The sequence below is a fragment of the Canis lupus genome, chromosome 21, assembly GCF_003254725.2.
Source record: "Canis lupus dingo isolate Sandy chromosome 21, ASM325472v2, whole genome shotgun sequence".
Lineage (NCBI taxonomy): Eukaryota > Metazoa > Chordata > Mammalia > Carnivora > Canidae > Canis > Canis lupus.
The window spans coordinates 34,514,412-34,533,557 of record NC_064263.1 but is presented as its reverse complement, the minus strand read 5'-3'; the positions used below and the strand labels follow the sequence as shown (position 1 = coordinate 34,533,557).

General features: G+C 40.3%; 1 protein-coding gene across 3 annotated transcripts; it reads left to right on the top strand.

Annotated features, from left to right (window-relative positions):
• Positions 1-9,959: 9,959 nt before the first annotated feature.
• Positions 9,960-15,209, top strand: ZBED5 (zinc finger BED-type containing 5). 3 transcript variants are annotated; one of them, XM_025459488.3, is made up of 3 exons: positions 9,960-10,509; positions 11,784-11,898; positions 12,881-15,209. In XM_025459488.3, exon 3 carries the CDS (start codon positions 13,053-13,055, stop codon positions 15,135-15,137), a length of 2,085 nt encoding a protein of 694 aa, XP_025315273.1. In that variant the 5' UTR covers positions 9,960-10,509; positions 11,784-11,898; positions 12,881-13,052; the 3' UTR covers positions 15,138-15,209. The 3 variants fall into 3 exon arrangements, with proteins under 3 accessions (XP_025315273.1, XP_035559980.1, XP_025315268.1); XM_035704087.2 differs by lacking the exon at positions 9,960-10,509 and adding an exon at positions 10,612-10,811; XM_025459483.3 differs by lacking the exon at positions 9,960-10,509 and having other exon boundaries at positions 10,883-11,898; positions 12,912-15,209.
• The last annotated feature ends 3,937 nt before the right edge of the window (positions 15,210-19,146 follow it).

The window sequence follows — 19,146 nt, the reverse complement described above, 5'->3', positions numbered from 1 at the left end:
TTTATAAGGGGTGGCTCAGTCAGTTAAGCGTCTGCCTTCAGTTCAGGTCCTGATCTCAGGGTCCTGAGATGGAGCCCTGTGTTGGGCTCCCCACTCAGTGGGGAGTCTGCTTCTCCCTCTCCTTCTGTCCTTGCTTGTGCTTTTTCATAAATAAATAAATAAATAAATAAATAAATAAATAAATAAATAAATAAATAAATAAATAAATAAGTAAATTTAAAAATAAAAAAAGAGAGAGAGGTTGCAAGGTGCTCTGTAAGGTATGAAGTTCCAGGTAAACCATTATTAGTGTAGGAAACCTGAATTCTCAATACAAGTATGTTTCCTGCCTCACTCAATTCCAGAATGTGAGAAGACACTTGATTTGCCATATCCAATCCTCTCAATTTGGAGGATTTGAACTGAATAATTTGTTCTTTCTAGGCCAACAGGTCTCCACTGCAGTGTCTACAAAAGGAGTGTTTAGTGTTTATTTGTACGATATGTCACAACTGAAAGAGACAAAAGGACTTAAGCTTTTTAAAGTAAATTAAATTGTATTATACTAGAGATGTTGCTGCCATTATTCCTTTTCTAAGCGAGCTGCCTTCTCCTTCAGCTTCTGCTGCTCACACAATGCTCCCTCAACCACAGCCAGAGCCAGATTGAAAGGTGGGTGGTTGGGCAGTCGCCCAAATCATTATTCTATAAGGGGCACTGAAAAATCATTGGAATAATTAGTAACTATAGAAACGACAAAGGATTTCACAAATTCTCACACAGGTGGAGGAATAGAAATTATCCCCTTGGGACGCCTGGGTTCAGTGGCTGCATCTGCCTTTGGCTCAGGGCATGATCCCAGGGTCCTGGGATCGAGTACTGCATGGTGCTCCCCATGGAGAGCCTGCTTTGCCCTCTGCCTATGTCTCTGCCTCCTTCTCTGTGTCTCTCATGAATAAAAATATAAAATCTTTAAAAAAAAATGAAGAAGAGAAGTTTGCCCCTGCTTGAAATATAGTACAAGAAAGAGGAAACTAAAAACAATAGTATTATCTAACATTTATTGAATGTCTATTATATACCAGGCATATTGTCAAGTGCTTTACACATATGATTTCCTTTAAACCCAGCAATTATTTGTTTATATGTTATTGTTTTTAAACGTATTTCTCAGATGAGGAAATTGAGATGTGCCCAAGACTGCACAAGTAGTAGACAGTAGAGGTGCGATATGAAACCAATCTTACTCTTGGACCTATACTCACTATGCCTCACAGCACACCCCTCCACCGAGTCTAGCTAAGTCTGTCATATGCTTTCGTGTCTTGCATTTAAGAAGAAATAATTAGATTATATTAATCAGGCAGGCTAAATCTGAAACCAAATAGTTCATGGATAATGCTGTGGGCCAGGAATCAGTGATAGATTTTAGAATACAAATTCCAACCCTTTTAAAATGTCCTCAAAGAATGTGTCTGGTTCAGAAAAATTGCAAAAGTGAGAAGAGAATAGAAACTATGAAAAAACATTAAATATATTGTCAAATTGCTTCAAAATATTGACACTGCTTAAGGACCTGTTTTTAATTTCAATTGATTGAAAATGAATTTTTCATTGCCCCCATCAAATAAGGGTTGAACAAATATTTAAAGAATATTTTTGAAAGGAGCATCACTTAGAATTCAATTGTAAATAACAGATTTCACTATAGCTAACTTACACAGAAAGTGATTTTCCAGGAGGAATTAGAGATCTATAAAATCAATGGAAGGACTAGGAGAACAGAGTTGAAGCTATGCTTTCAGGAACTTCCAGAACACCATTATAGAACTGCCCCAACACAGGCAGCATGCTTCTAACACACTCATGGAGTTGGGAAATCAGAAGCCACCTCCATAGCTGAAGACTCCAACATAATCTGAATCAGCAAAATGGATACCCTTCTGCTAAAGCTGGCTCAGAAAAACCAACATCTGCCAGTATAAATAACAGAAGTGGGAGAAATACAGTCTCCACCTCAGAATGTTCACTTACAACTTGCATATCTCACTAAAGTATCTCTGTTTTACAGAAACTAGGTTTCATGATCTAGGAAGAAACTAGATTTCAGCCCAACCTGTAAGGACTTCTGGAAAATATGGTCTCTAGGTTTCCAGTCCAAGCAATAATACTTGCTGGAAAGGAGTTGTAATTGAGTTGAGCACATCAATTTGTGATGTCTGCTACAATCAGACGCCAAATTATCAAAGCCATCCTAGAGCACTCACCTATCTTGTTCCATCTCTGGCAACAGTGTAGAGTAGGGACTTGACTTAAGGGCAGCCCACCCAGATTCTGGATAGTGGAAGATGACTTAATGAAAAAAATATAACTTGGGACCAGATTCCACTATCAGAATTTTGGGACATTGAAAGATTAAGTCAATGGGCTGAGGGCTTCAGTGATTTTAAGTGAAGTGGATTCAGAGTCAGAATGATGATGGGCCATGTGTGAGCAAATAGCAATATTTATATACATATTCATTGAAAATTTGGAGGCATTTCCAAAAGATATGGCATAAAATGTCACAAGTGGCTGCATCTAAAGAAGGGGCTAAGAAATTGTTGCTGTTGTTACCATTTATAATCCTTTTAGTGCTATTTGAATCTTTAAACTCTATGCTTGAGATAAAAATTAAAATTAAAAATAAAACAACAAAACGAGTATCTGAAACGTTGGCCTTTAAACCAGAACAACTAACCTACATATTACATGATCACTGGCCAAAGAAAGGGAGCTCCAGGCAATCCAGTCCTTACTTGCCTCACTTCCCACCTAGCACTCTGCTGCTGTAAATGTCTTAAAAGTTGAAAAACTGAAACCAGTTTAGTGAGAACCTTGAATGCCGGGCAGCCCTGGTGGCGCAGCCGTTTGGTGCCGCCTGCAGCCTGGGGTGTGATCCTGGAGACCCGGAATTGGGTCCTGCATCGGGCTCCCTGCATGGAGCCTGCTTCTCCCTCTCCCTGTGTCTCTGCCTCTCTCTCTCTGTGTCTATGAATGAATGAATAAAATCTTTAAAAAAAAAAAAAAAAAGAGAACCTTGAATGCCAAGCCAAGGAGTTTATCACCCCAGCAACAGGGATAGCTTTGAATAAGGGAATGACCTTAATATGCGTAAACAGAGTGCTTAGCTCTGTGCAAGATAAATTTGATAAATTTTTTAGAGACTGATGATAGCCAGGAGATTGGTTAGGAGATTAATAATATCCTGATCCATTCATCTGTTAATGGACATCTGGGCTCTTTCCATAGTTTGGCTGTTGTGGCTGTTGTTATAGCATTGCTGCTATAAACATTGAAGTGCAGGTGCCCCTTTGGATCACTACATTTGTATCTTTGGAGTAAATACCCAGTAGAGCAATTGCTGGGTAATAGGGTCTATTTTCAATTTTTTAAGGAACCTACTGCACCAGTTTGCATTCCCTTGTAAAAGGGTTCCCCTTTCTCTGCATCCTTGACAATAACTGTCATTTCCTCACGTGTTAATTTTAGTCATTGTGACTGGTGTGAAGTGGTATCTCATTGTGGTTTTGATTTGTATTTCCCTAATGCTGAGTGATGTTTCATGTGTCCGTTGGCCATTTGTATGTCTTCTTTGGAAAAATGTCTGCTCATCTCTTCTGTCCATTCTTGATTGGATTATTGTTCCTTGGATGCTGAGTTTGATAAGTTCTTTATAGACTTTGGATATTGGCCCTTTATCTGACATGTCATTTGCAAATATCTTCTCTCATTCTGTAGGTTGTCTTTTGGTTTTGTCAATGGTTTCCTTTGCTGTGCAAAAGCTTTTTATCTTCGTGAAGTTCCAATAGTTCATTTTTGCCTTTGTCTCCCTTGCCTTTGGAGATGTGTCTAGTAAGAAGTTGCTGTGGCCAAGGTCCCAAAGGTTGCTACCTGTGTTTTCCTCTAGGATTTTGATGGATTCCTGTCTCACATTTGGGTTTTTAATCCATTTTGAATCTATTTTTGTGTATGATGTGAGGAATTGGTCCAGTTTCATTCTTCTGCGTGTGGCTATCCAACTTTCCCAACACCATTTGTTGAAAAGACTCTTTTTTTCCACTGGATATTCTTTCCTGTCTTGTCAAAGATTAGTTGACTGTAGAGTTGAGAGTCCATTTCTGCGTTCTCTATTCTGTTCCATTGATCTATGTGTCTTTTTGTGCCGGTACTATATTGCCCTTGTAATATCGCTGGAAATCTGGAATTGTGTTGCCACCAGTTTTGGCTTTCTTTCTCAACATTCCTGAATACTATTCTGGGTCTTTTCTGGTTCCATACAAATTTTAGGATTATTTGTTCCAACTCTGTGAAATAAGTTGATAGTATTTGATAGGACTTGCATTGAATATATAGATTGGTCTAGGTAGCATAGACATTTTAACAATATTTATTCTTCCAATCCATGAGCATGAAATGGTTTTCCATTTTTTTGTGTGTGTCTTTCTCAATTTCTTTCAGAAGTGTTCTATAGTTTTTAGGGTATAGATCCTTTACCTCTTTGGTTAGGTTTATTCCTAGGTATCTTATGGTTTTGGGTGCAATTGTAAATGGGATTGACTACTTAATTTCTCTTTCTTCTATCTCATTGTTTGTGTATAGAATTGCAACTGATTTCTGTACATTGATTTTATATCCTACCACTTTGCTGAGTTCCTATATGAGTTCTAGCAATTTGGGGTGGAGTTTTTCAGGTTTTCCATATAGAGTATCATGTCATCTGCAAAAAGTGAGAGTTTGACTTCTTCTTTGCTGATTTGGATGCCTTATATTTCTTTTGATTGTCTGATTGCAAAGGGTAGGACTTCTAGTACTATGTTAAACAGCAGTGGTAATAGTGGACATCCCTGCATTGTTCCTGACCTTAGGGGAAAAGTTCTCAGTTTTTCCTCCATTGAGAATATATTTGCTGTGGGCTTTTCATAGATGGTTTTATAGTACTGGGGTATGTTCCCTCTATTCCTACACTGTGGAGAGTTTTAATCAAGAAAGGATGCCGTACTTTGTCAAATGCCTTTTCTGCATCTACTGAGAGGATCATATTTTATTCTTTTTTTATTAATGTAGAAGATGTGGTATATACATACACACACACACACACACACACACACACACACACACACACAGTGGAATACTACTCAGCCACCAGAAAATGAAATCTTGCCATGTGCAATGACATAGATGGAACTAAAGGACATTATGCTAAGCGAAGTTAAGTCAATCAGATAAAGACAACTATCATATGATCTCACTCATATGTGGAATTTAAGAAACAAAACAGAGGATCATAGGGGAAGAGAGGAAAAAATAAAACAAGATTAAATCAGAGATACATACCGTAAGAGACTCTTAATCATAGGAAACAAACTGAGGGTTGCTGGAGGAGAAGTGGGTGGGTGAATGGGGTAACTGGGTGATGGGCATTAAGAGGGACACATGATGTAATGAGCACTGGGTATTATATAACACTGATGCATCACTGACCTCTACCTCTGAAACCAATAATACATTATATGTTAATTAATTGAATTTAAATGAAATTTTAAAAATAAAAGTGTAAAAAAGCAAACAAACAATAATATGATCTTGGACTAAATTGATGGCAGTGGAACTGGAGAGAAAAGTTTGGACAAAGAGATATAACAGTGGAGGGCTTCTTGGTAGCTGATAAGATATGAGAGGCAAAGAGAGTAAATTTAGTGGGTATCTACTTTTCCAGAATCTCTTCCTTCTAAGGACTACTTCTGAATCATTCCTTGAGATTCAGGTGGTGAATCAGAGTAAACTCATGTTCTCAAAACATAAGTGTCCCAAGTTGACCACTTAGAGTACTCCTTCCCTTGAGAGTGTTTGGTTCACAGGCATAGCCCAAACAGAATAAAAGACCTTTCTGGGAACATTTCTCCCAGTGTTATTAGGGAAGACGCTCTCTTTCGTCATAACTTTTGGGATACCAGGGTCTATTACACCTGCCTTTCAGAGAGGGCCTATCAAGACAAGAAATCCAACAGAGCTCTGACAACATAGTTTGTCAGGGCATTGAACCCATCCACACCTGTATGAATGGATTTTTTAGTAATGTGAGCCAAAAAATTAACTTTTTTTGCTTATGAGTTGGATTTTCTATCATTTGCAACAGAAAGAGGACTTTTAACAGAGAATTAAAAATGGCTTAATTTACAATATTTACAGTGTATCTGCTAAATGAACGGTTTCAGGTCCAGTACAGTGGGAGGTAAAAAAGGAATTCTAAAGCATGCCCTATACAACTGAAGGTCTTATTTCAGTTTTGTCATCAATTATTAATATGACATCAAAGTCATGTAATAGATGTGGGATTGATTCTTCTCTTTTATAAAACTGAGGGAAAGGGGGTTTTATTGCACTGTGTTATTTTCTAAAGATTTTCTTCAGCTCTAAACTATGCTATTCTATACTATAATAGAAGAGAAACAGTGAATCACTGAAGATACTAAAATATGGAAGATTGGTATACACAACCCATTAAACAGAAAGAGATTGGAAGCCAGCAAGACTATAGTAATAATTTTGAAGGAATGTTTCTGGATCTTGGTGTAGAAAACAGGCAAGAGTGATGGAAGGAAGGGGATGAAGCAATACTCAAAGTAACAATTTGATGCCTGTATTTGGAATAAGAGGGTGACTCAAGAGTGACTACTATTGATTCCAAGTTTGCTTCGAATATTAAAAGAACAATAAAATCTTTAAAATAAATGAGGTTGTTGGAAAGTATAAGTATTAGAGAGAATTATTATGTTTTAAACATGCTTAATTTGAGCTCTTAGCATATATTCTACAGACTTGAAAATCTGGAATTGAAGTTCAAGTGGGAAGTCAATTATGTAGGTGTTATGTTTTGAGAATCATTGAACATAGAAGGAATAGAGAAAGCCCTACAAAATAATAAAAGCTACAATAAACGTTGATAATTGGCATGGTTTGTTTATTAATAGGCAAAATATATTAAAATTGTAAATTTATTTCTTAAGCTTAAAGGCTTAATATATTTATAAATGTTAGTCTATTTATAAATTTCATCTTAGCATAAAAATATGGACACTTTCACTTTTCTCTATGATTTAATTAATTCACAAGCTTAACAGACTAAATACTTCCTAAATATTTAACATAATTCTCATATCTAAGTAGTCAAATTTTCTTAGCTATTTTAAACCACAATTAGAAATATACCTAATAGCTAACCAGTGAAATTTTTATAAGCACTTATGTAACTCTTGCAAATTTAATACCAATAAATCAATCAACTACACGTGGTCACACAATTCTCTTAAGTGTTTCATACATCTTAAAAGTTGACAAAATACACAACACCGTAATAATGACAACTTTCACAAAAATAATGAAAACTGTACTAATTGAGCACCTTTCTATTAAAGGTTACACATAGTGCCAGACATGGAGATGTGTCATTCAGACCCTTTTTCAAATAAGGACTTTCTGCCCTGCTCAGGGGCAGGTGCAAGATCAGCAGATGGCCCCCCAGCTGTCAGCTCCCTCAGGGCCTGCCTCAGCTGCAGTCTTTCCTGCCCAGGGCAGCCCGCATACAAGCCCGCGTACACTGAAGGATGGAGGTATGTAAAGTGCAGGTGGCGGGACACTCTGACCTATAATACTGGCTCTAGAGCTCCCTGTCTCATCACATGCTTCTGGTAAACCTAACTGCAAAGCAAATTAACACAAGCAGCCAAAGTGAACAGAACTGCCATCTCAGACCTTTGACAGCAACTGAGGCTGCAAATTTGGGATAGCCAGTTGAAATTCTCCTCTTTGCTCCCAGTGATGATTTTACTTGAGCCCTTTTTAATGATAAGGCTCTATCTACTTACCCAATGTTTTTCTATAGTCTTATTCACAATAGTTTTCTAATATGAGTTTGCAAGTGCATGTGCACACACACACAGACACACACCATCTAGTCCCACAGGGCTGTAGCTCCCACAACCAGAACTGCACTTAACCTAAGCTCTGCCACCAATTAGCTTTGGGAATTTGATCAAGTTATTATCAATCTGCTCAATTTCCTTATCTGTAAAATAGGAACAATCATCTGATAGTATTGTTGTATGTGAAGAGTAAATGAGTTAATAACTTAGAAAGTGTGTAGAATAGCCCCTGGCTTGTACTATGTACTCAGTAAATACTAGCTATTATCATTATTGGTCCGAGCACTACATTGTCTACATATATATTCTAATCTGTCTCACTGGCCAACATTACATCATAATTTATTGACTAAATAATTACAGAAAAAGTTCTTATGTTTCAAGTCCTTAATAATCAGACTCTTCAGATGTTTAAGACCTAGGTTAAGTCCTGGACATTACTTGAATTTGCTTAAACACTATTTTTCCCCATCAACTAAACGTTTCAGATTTTCTCAGTTTTTAAAGATGCAAACCAGATGTGTGAAGATTGAGAGTTTACATGTAAAAGTTTACTCCAAAATATGAAACATATGAAGATATGGGATATTATTCCAACGTTGCTATCAAGCTAGACAACTCCTACAATGACAAAAGGAAATTTTTTGGTCTTCAAGTAGACCTGCACCCTCCCTTCCCAAAAATGATTCCCACTTTCGTGGTTAAAGTTCAAATGAGACTTGAAATTTTGATTATTTGATTTCACAGGAATAATCTAAAAAAAAAAAAAAAAAAAGGCACACCGATGGCCTACTATAGGGCAAAAATCTGAAGATGTTGAATAGGCTTAAAAATATTTAGGACCAAATGGTGTCTTCTATGGTCAGTCCAAGAAAATCATCCATGCCATCCTCCTGAAAATTGTGTTAAGGGGTAGGCTTCTCTCTATGCCTAAGAGATTTGTTCACATATGGAAGAAGCATAGTTAAGAAAAACAGAAGTTGCCCTTGGCTTTTGACCACGAGCTGGGGATTTTGTCATTGGGTGGAGCGTCTGGAAACACGACTCGATGTTCATTTAGCTATTTCCACGGGGCCTTGAAAGGCTGACATATTGCAAACAATGGGACCTACTGTTTGATGCGACTCGTACTTTCACAAATTGCCCCTAGACGTGTGTCTGTTTCAAGGAGCCAGCTTGGAGAACCCGACTCCTGTCTCCACGACGGATCGCACACAGCCCACAACCTCGGCCGTGCCGGTTTTTCCTAAGAGGGGAGGGGCACGGGGCGGGCCAGGCCTACAGCGCCCGACGCCGCAGCTGGCGAACCGGGTGGTCCGGAGGGCTGGGCTGCGGGGGCACGGAGGGTGGCCCTGGCGGGAGGGGCCCGCACCCAGCACGCGGCCGCCGCGCAGACGCCGCCACCCCTGCCCCCTCCTGCGCGGCGGCCTCACCGCACCCGGGGTCACCCCCGGAGCTCGCGGCCGGGCCCCCGACACACGCACAGCCGCGGCGGGGGGCGTGGAAAGGAGAAGGCCCCTTCCTCCTGCCCCACCCACCCCACCCCGTCGGAGGGAAAGCGAGGGGAGGAGGCGGCGGTTGCGCAACCCGAGCCCGGGGTGCGGCTCGGGAAACAAAGAGGTCGCGCGAGCAGCCTCCTCGGGGGGTAACTGCGAGGCCACCCGCATCCCCGCCGCGCGGGCACAGCGCCAGCCAGGGCGGTGAGCGTGCAGACTCCCGGGGTCCGGCCGGCCCCGCAGGACCTGCGACAAGCTGTCAGGCAGTCCCCGGGAACCCGCACCCTAAGCGGGCATCCGGGCCCACGGGAGCCCAGGGAAGTTTCAAAACCGCCGCCGCACGCCTAGCGCCCGCCGAGCCGCCCGGAACGCAGCCCCGCGGCCGCCGCCGGCCGCGCGCCTCACCCGAGCTTGGGCCTCTCGCTTAGTCCCGCCCCACTGCTCAGCGCGGATTGGTGGCGGAGGGCAGCTCTGGAGCTGATTGGGCGGCAGCGGAGCCGCTCGCGGAGCCTCTAAGTTGGGCTGCTCCGGAGGGCTAAATTTATCTTCAGAGGAGCGACCGCGCCAGCCGCGACCCGGATCTCTCTGGAGGCGGCATAGGCGGTGTCCCTGAGCCGAGAGCATCACCCTGTCCCCGCATCCTCCTTTCCCTTTGTTTTGTTTTTCATCCCCCTCCCCCTCCGCTCCCCCTTCCAGTCCGCGACGACTGGCTCTTGACCCCGTTCAGGCCTCGGTGAAGGTGAGGACCCGGAGCCGCCTCGGCGGCCGAGCGGTGCGCTCCGAAATGGCCGCTGCCTTGAGCTGTGTAAAATGGCGGCCGCAGGCTGAGCCGGGGGCCGCGGCGCTGCCCTGCAGCCCAGCCGCAGAGAAGACCGGCCTCCGTCCCTGAGGGAGGTGACGTAGAGAGATAGTGTTGGGTGCTGAGGAGACTGCCCGGGGACGCGCGAGAAGAGTTCTGGAGGCGAGGGTGGGCGAGCCCCCGGATGCGGCGGTCCGCCGGCAGCGCGCACCTGCGACCTGGAGGGATGGCTGGCCCAGCAGCACGTCGAAGTGACCGTTTAAAGAAGCATGTAGGTGCCGGAAGGGCAGCCGCACCCGCCTTTGCCTAGGCTTGCTGACTGGATGCACCCCTTAACCCGGCCCTCCTGCCCCTGAGGGTATTGTTCACGGCTGCAACCGCCGGAAGGTGGGGGGTGAATGGACGGTGTTACCTGGCAGTTGAACCCACAGAAGAGACAAAAGAGCAGGGTTTCTCTCCACACCCCCACCCCCTCCCATCCCCCAGCCTTTCGGGTAATGGAATAGAAACTTGACTCTCAGGGGAGTCCAGAGTCTTTGTCCTCGAGAGATTCGGGAAGGCACCTCAGAAGAGGTGGGGATGAGGCCTGCCTTCCGCAAAACAAAGCTTCCTGCCCGGTTGTGTCGTCCTCAGGTAGCCAGGGAGAGGAGGGATCCCCATCCTAACCAGCAGCTCCACCAAGTTCTCTGTTGCTAAATTAAAATCGGGATTGTGGAAACGAAAATGTACGGCGCTGTTGCCCCCAATAATACCGGTGTAGGTAGGGCTGTCTGCTGCTGCCAGTTGGCGACCCGTTAACTCTCTGGCATCCGTCACCCATTGTAATGCTTCTCTCTGTGCCGCGCTTGAGCGCTTGGGAAATTTAGGGTACTCAGGAACACACAAGGAACGGCTAGGTGCGTGGGCTCCGCAGCCCCAACTTTTTGGGTTCTGTTCTTAGTTCTTCACTTACACGATGTGTTAGGTTAGCGGGTGGCTTAACTTCTCTGCGTCTATTAGTTCACCTCTAAAGTGCAGTTATTAATAGGCGCTGACTCTCACGTTTGTTTTGAGGATTAAATGAGATCATCTCTATGAGGGATCTAGTAGTTACAAGCATTGGTAAACCACGATCGTTCAATAAACATTAGCAAGCTAACTTAGGAAATTGGTTGAGGGGACAAAAATGGTCATAGCAAGAACGCGTATCTCACGTAACACTGCCCTGTAGAATTCTATTTTAGATTACTTTTAATGCTTAGTTTTACAGACCTTAAGATGTGGCTGTAACTTTTAAAAGTTAGGTTTAGTTTTTGAAAGTTTTACAGGTGTTTCTGTCAAGTCAACGGTTGGTAGAATGTTTGAAAAACAGTGGGCTAACCAGGGTATTAAATGAGACAAAAATATGATCATTTTTACTACTGGGCATCTTGTGTTTCAGTCCACCTGCATTGCGGTGAAGAATCACTTGCACTGCCTAGGTCTAAAATGTAATGAAGGGTCGTCTTAGGGGTTTGTAGTTAGTTCTGCTTTTGCAGTGTCTAATTTTAATTTTTCTCATTCTAGGATTTTGGTTACTCCCTTTCCACCCCATACCCTAATTTTATTCTTTTGAAGAGTCTTCATTTCAAGCTGCCAAGGTGGAGAGTGTGATTGCAGAAGGGAGTACTCTTCATTTCAGGTATCTTACTATCAAGCTATTGGGAGGAAAGCCATTTTGCTTTAGGATATAACGTGAGAATTCAAAGCTTACTCTGTAGCCAAATCATAGTTTAAATCAAAAGCACATCTATTTGAGTAGGCACTAAATATGTACGCCTTAACTTGCAAAGTTAGTAATCCTGAAAGGTCTTAACATTTGCATTACCCTTCCATTTATGCTTTTAAAATTCTATGAGGAACAAAGCCATTAAAATAAGAGTTTATGTTTTCTTTTAGGTCCTGGTTAATGGAATGCAGAGTAATTAGTAAAATATACATTACTTTCAATGGGTCTTAATTTGGAAAAGTATTTATGTGATTTTAATTCCAGAGAAATAGTAGCTAACTTTTGGTCTACAGCTTATTTTTCAATACAGAATTCTGTGTTTTGCAAAACTTTGTGTTTTTGTGTTTTTAATATAGTTTATCAAAGTAGTCGCTAGTCCTGGTAGGAGGCTTCAGATGTATAGCATATCAACAGTGAATCTATCAACTGGCAGTAAGCATCAGAAAGCTAAAAGAGATTCCAAGATACTATATGCCATGAGAAGGGGTTGGTAAAATATGGTCTATTCTGCCTGTTTTTGTAAATATTTACTGGAACAACCGTGTCTGTTTTTTTATGTGTATCTATGCCTGCTACCATGCTGCAACTGCAGAGTTGAATAGTTGCAAGAGAGTCCATATGGCCCATAAACTCAAAAATATTTACTGTTTTGCTCTGTACAGAAAAAGTTTGCCAACCCCTGGCATGGGACATGTTCCTCAAGGTCCCTCCCTTAAAAATACACTTATCAACTCTTCATTATTTCTTAGCTTAACAGTTCCCAAACTGTGTTTTGTAGATTGTTAGTATTCTCTAAGTTCGTAAGTATTCTGAGAAAAAGATCAATATTAACAGCAGTTTTCTTTCTAGTTTATTTTAAAATATAAGTTTAAGACTACTAAACTCATTTCTATAGCTTTATTTTTATGTGATAATCTACCTTTAAGAAAAGGTGTGCCATACCTGAGAGCACCAGGAAGTCGCATGAGAGATCACCTGATACACGAACGTGTGATGTTCCATCTACGCATTGATGCATAGGCAGCATTTACAAATTAACTGATGTGTTGCTCTATATCATCTCTTTGATGATTGCTCATCTTCTGTGTATCCTGTCATATAATTTCAATACATCTGTGATACTCAATGTTTATTCTAAATTAACCATGTTTTGTACCACAAACACATTGCCTATGGATCTGTTGCTGAAACAAGGAAGCCTTAAACAGGAAGTAGAATCTTTTTGTTATCAAATTGTGTCTGAATCAAACGATCAAAAGGTTGGAATATTACAAAGCGAGAATGAACAGTTGCAACCTTCAGTGTCTAAAAAATCAGAAGGTGAGCTTTCCAGGGTCAAATTTATGTCCAGTTCCAACAAAATAACAACATTTAGTAAGAAACCAAAAAGAAGAAAATATGATGAAAGTTATCTGTCTTTTGGATTTACTTACTTTGGGAATAGAGATGCGCCTCATGCTCAGTGTGTGTTATGTAAGAAAATTCTATCAAATAGTTCTTTGGCCCCTAGTAAGCTTCGAAGACATTTGGAAACTAAACATGCTGCCTATAAAGACAAAGACATAAGCTTTTTCAAGCAACATCTTGATTCACCTGAAAATAATAAACCTCCAACACCTAAAATTGTCAATACAGATAATGAAAGTGCTACAGAGGCATCATACAATGTAAGTTACCATATAGCCCTGAGTGGAGAGGCTCATACTATTGGAGAATTGCTTATCAAGCCTTGTGCAAAAGACGTTGTGATGCGGATGTTTGACGAACAGTATAGCAAAAAAATAGATGCAGTACAACTATCAAATAGTACTGTTGCACGTCGGATTAAGGATCTTGCTGCTGACATTGAAGAAGAGCTTGTATGTAGACTGAAAATTTGTGATGGGTTTTCACTGCAACTAGATGAATCAGCTGATGTTTCAGGACTTGCAGTGCTGCTTGTGTTTGTTCGTTACAGGTTTAATAAATCTATTGAGGAAGACCTACTCTTATGTGAGTCTTTGCAAAGTAATGCTACTGGTGAAGAAATTTTCAACTGCATCAACAGTTTTATGCAGAAACATGAAATTGAATGGGAAAAATGTGTTGATGTTTGTAGTGATGCTTCTAGGGCAATGGACGGGAAAATTGCTGAGGCGGTCACCTTGATAAAATATGTGGCTCCCGAAAGCACCAGTAGTCACTGCCTATTATATAGACATGCACTAGCAGTTAAAATAATGCCTACATCTCTGAAAAATGTGCTAGATCAGGCAGTACAAATCATCAATTACATTAAAGCTCGGCCACATCAGTCCAGGCTACTAAAAATTTTATGTGAGGAAATGGGTGCCCAGCACACAGCACTTCTTCTGAATACAGAGGTGAGGTGGCTTTCCCGAGGTAAAGTTCTTGTAAGACTTTTTGAGCTTCGTCGTGAGCTGTTGGTTTTCATGGATTCAGCTTTTCGACTGTCTGACTGTTTAACAAATTCATCTTGGCTGCTAAGACTTGCATATCTTGCAGATATTTTTACTAAATTAAATGAGGTTAATCTATCAATGCAAGGAAAAAATGTAACCGTTTTCACAGTATTTGATAAAATGTCATCATTGTTAAGAAAATTGGAATTTTGGGCTTCATCTGTAGAAGAAGAAAACTTTGATTGTTTTCCTACACTCAGTGACTTTTTGACTGAAATCAATTCTACAGTTGATAAAGATATTTGTAGTGCCATTGTGCAGCACCTAAGGGGTTTGCGCTCTACTCTGTTAAAATATTTTCCTGTAACAAATGACAATAACACTTGGGTTAGAAATCCGTTTACAGTAACTGTTAAACCAGCCTCATTAGTAGCACGGGACTATGAGAGCCTGATTGATTTAACATCTGATTCTCAAGTGAAACAAAATTTTAGTGAACTTTCACTAAATGATTTTTGGAGTAGCCTAATTCAAGAGTACCCAAGCATTGCGAGGCGTGCAGTTCGTGTACTTCTTCCTTTTGCTACGATGCACCTGTGTGAAACAGGATTTTCATATTATGCCGCAACAAAAACAAAATACAGGAAAAGACTTGATGCTGCACCACATATGCGGATTCGACTTAGTAACATTACACCTAATATTAAGCGGATATGTGATAAAAAGACACAAAAACACTGTTCTCATTGAAATTAGAGGGTTTTGCATGTCTCTTGATAACCAAATATAAGATGAAAATAAAAGATGATTTCATCTCCAGTATTTTGGGGTTTTAAATAAAATGATTCATATTTTTTATACTTAGATTTTAAGAAAGCTAAAAGAATCAGAAGTTTTAGGTTTTAAGCATGTATTATTGGTATTTCTTCTTCACATTATAATTTCAAAGAGTTCCATGGTCATAACTGTGGGAAGTGTTGGTCTACAAGATAAAACCTCAGTTCCTTGGGATCTATGAATCTTTCTAGTCCTGCCTACCCCACAGCTCTCCAATCACATGGAACACCTTGCCATTCCCTAAACACATCACACTTTCATGCTTTCAGATCTCAAAAAATATTCCTTCCCCTTGCTTCCCAACAAACTCCTATTTGCTTTTCAATAGTTTGACCTAATTTATCTTTGGTATTTTGATTCTATATATCTTTCTGTTTTGGCCCTATTTTTTTTGTGCCTGTCTCAAGTGTGAACTGCTTGGTAGCCTTGTGATTCCTAGTGCTATTGGACTGAGCTCTTAGGAGGTCTTATTCAGCTCTATGTCTCCATTGCCTAGCAAAAGGCCTTCTAAAGTAAAATTCTCAGTAAAAAATATTTTGGTGAATCAACGAGAAATGGAATGGGGTATGGTAGCTTATATTTGTCTATCTGCATGTGTACAGAATGTCAGTTACCCTTTATGGCTTGGACTCAATTATTCTTGTTGTTTCTCAGTTCCTATCTAGAGTATTGTATATGCCATATACTGTAGACTAAGGTTTTACTATACTTGAAGATGATTAGACTTGAATTCTTACCAATTTATCTTTAGAATTCTTTGAAAGAGGTCAGAATTTCCTGTCCCTCTTCCCACGTTACATCATTTCACAGGTCACCAGTTCAGTGTCAAATATTTTGTATTTACTCCTGTAGAGGTAGCCATTATTTATTTAATCTCACGTATTCAAACCTAGTTCCCGTTTTGGGGAGTAGAAGGACCTCTCCTCACTAAGGCAGAACTGTAGTAGCATGATTATGTTGGGGGACTTGCTCCACTGCTTAATGAGCTATTTACCATTGGGCAGTTTGAGCCCTCCTATACCTCAGTTTTCTCATCTGTAAAATTATACCTTGAGGGTTATTAATAAGATCAGATGAGTACCTATCTAAAATTCCTAACAGTAGGTGATAGAAAAAAATATACAATAAATATTAGTTATCCTCCATATCCAAAGTCCCATTTAAACTTTACATCCACACTCACTTCTAGTCTGGGTTTTTGTTCTCTGGAGGCTTAGCAGCCTTCCAGTCCGTAGGATCTGACCCAATCTAAGGCAGCAAGATTAAGCATCTCTGGCCCAGGTGTTGTCACATTATTAAGCATCTATTTTATCTTACTAGATTCTTGTATGCTATCAATCTTTACAGCAATCCTGTGGGATCAAGTAACTTTTGAATTTGCCTAAGATTACACATTAAGTAGCACAATGTGGCAGCCCTGGTGGCTCAGCGGTTTAGCGCCGCCTTTGGCCCAGGGTGTGATACTGGAGACCTGGGATCGAGTCCCACGTTGGGCTCCCAGCATGAAGCCTGCTTCTCCCTCTGCCTATGTTTCTGCCTCTCTCTGTCTCTCATGAATAAATAAAATCTTAAAAAAAAAAAAATACGTAGCAGAATGTAATTTAAAACCTTGGAGTGCCTGACTGGCTCAGCAGAGCGTGCAACTCCTGATCTCAGGGTTCATGAATTCAAGCCCCACATTGGGTGTAGAGCTTACTTAAAACAAAGAATAGGTCTTTGCCATGGATGGTACTTTTTGTGATCATTACTTTTTACATCTTTATTAAGAGCATCAAACAGTGACTTGGGAGTATAGCTAAAACTCCCTACTAAAATCTGAACATTTCTTTCAAATTCTGTATTTTTTTTCTAGATCTGAAATTAGCTGGCTACTTCAAAATATTACTGCTTTAATATAAAACTATCTAAAAATAGAGATTAAATTGCCACCAAGGAAAATTAATTCACTAAAAAGATTCATCATAATCGCTCGTATATGCGGTACTTTTTGTCAACTTCCTAGAATTAAATCTACCCTAATTTGAGAGGCATGTACAATGCTATAACGTCCATGTCTGGCTGATACTTCAAGTCTAATGAAACTCATGTGATTACTGAACCTGGGCCCTTGATTAAGTTATTTGTTCAGGATATCATCCTCTTGAGATAAAAGACCTCTCTTTCTTTCCAGTTCTTTACCTGTAACCTTCTCTGAGTCTAGATCTTTGCATTAAACCCAAATCTGTTGACTAGGATCCTACCGTCTGATAATAGACCCACTTTAATGCCAACACTACCCAACTTGGTTCTTGATGCTAACTTCTCACCTATTCTGTAACCTATGAGGACTAACCTGTGGATACCATGTATGGTTAGGGACAGTGGACTTTTAGCTCCTGAAGGTCCCAGGGCCTGGGACCTGCTGAATGATATGCAAATCTAGTTCCAGACATAACATCTCTCTTACCCTAACCTACTGTAGGTACCATGAGTGAATCCCAAAACAGAAGATTCTTTTCCTTTACGTTTAAATCCTACCTACCCTTCAGACTTTGCCTTTCCTGAAAAGCAAAGCAAAGTCTTGAGCACTGTCAAACTCCCTTTCCTTTGTACTCTAAAGCCCTTTGGTTACTCTTCTGTCAGTACTCCCTAAGGCTCCAGATACTAGAAGTTATATCTGGAGCTAGAGGGAAGCCTCTCATAAACCCTCTCATATAAAAGAAGAAACAAGTCTTAAAGAAATGGGTAGCATTCTTTCAATGGAAGAGATTTGGGGGCTAAAAAAATACTCTATGACCTCTTCAAATGACAGCTTCTCTCTCTGCCTGTGCACGAAACATAGCTCGCCTAATGTATCTAACCCAAAAGGAGATTTCCACTTTGATTCTAGATATTTAAAGTAATTGAAATTGCAGTGCCTGGCTGGCTCAGTTGGTAGAGCATGTGACTCTTGATCTCACGGTCATGAGTTTGAGACCCACATTGGGCAGAGTTTACTCTAAAAATAATAGTAATAAAAAGTAATTAATTGAAATTGCCTTGATTGCTTAATGAGGATTGTTTCCTAGTATTACACATAAATACACTGATTGTAATTTCTTGTATCTAAGACTTCTTTAGGCTCATAGAACTTAGTTTCTAATCATAACAAAAAGTGCTCAGTGGATTGAATTCCCTACCTTAAAAGATAAAAAAGTATTAAGGTGACATACAACTTATATTGTAACATTATAAAAATTGGCTTTAATTTCTTAGCTTGCCTTAAACATATAAAGCAATGACTATTTGCCTCGCAAAGACTTCAGAAGTGGCATTTTGTAAGTCACCTTCCATGTTGCCTTAAAAATGCAGTTTTACTCCCCAAAGTAAAATTTACCTACAACTCTTGGAAGAATCCATCAGCAGTATAAATCTAGGTACCTCTGGAACATACTCATGTTTAGTACTTGCTTTCATCTTTTAAAGTTGGTATAACTGCACTTAATTAGTACAATGGAAAGAGTTCTGAAGCAGGTGTCAAGAGACATGTTCTGCAACTAATTGCCTTTCATCTTCTATAGGCTTTAGTTTCTTGACTTAAAATGAGCTCTAAAGTTCTTGTCAAGTAAGATCCAAATTTAAACCTAACTAAAGATCAGGGTGATGATAAAGATGTACTCAGTTATTTGAAATATGAGAGGTTTTATCCTAGAAGCCAAGCTTTATTTATTTATTTTGTGGGAAGCCTGACCTAGGACTCAATCCCAGCACCCTGGTATCATGACCTGAGCTGAAGGTAGATGCTCAACCACTGAGCCACCCAGGTACCCTGAAGCCAAACTTTACAATGAGTCTTTTGCCATAATACTTTTACCAACCAAATGATAAAATTTTTAAATTGTCCCATCATGGATATTTATTGGGTAAGGAATTAAGTGCTTTTTTGGAAGGGAGATGTACTTTG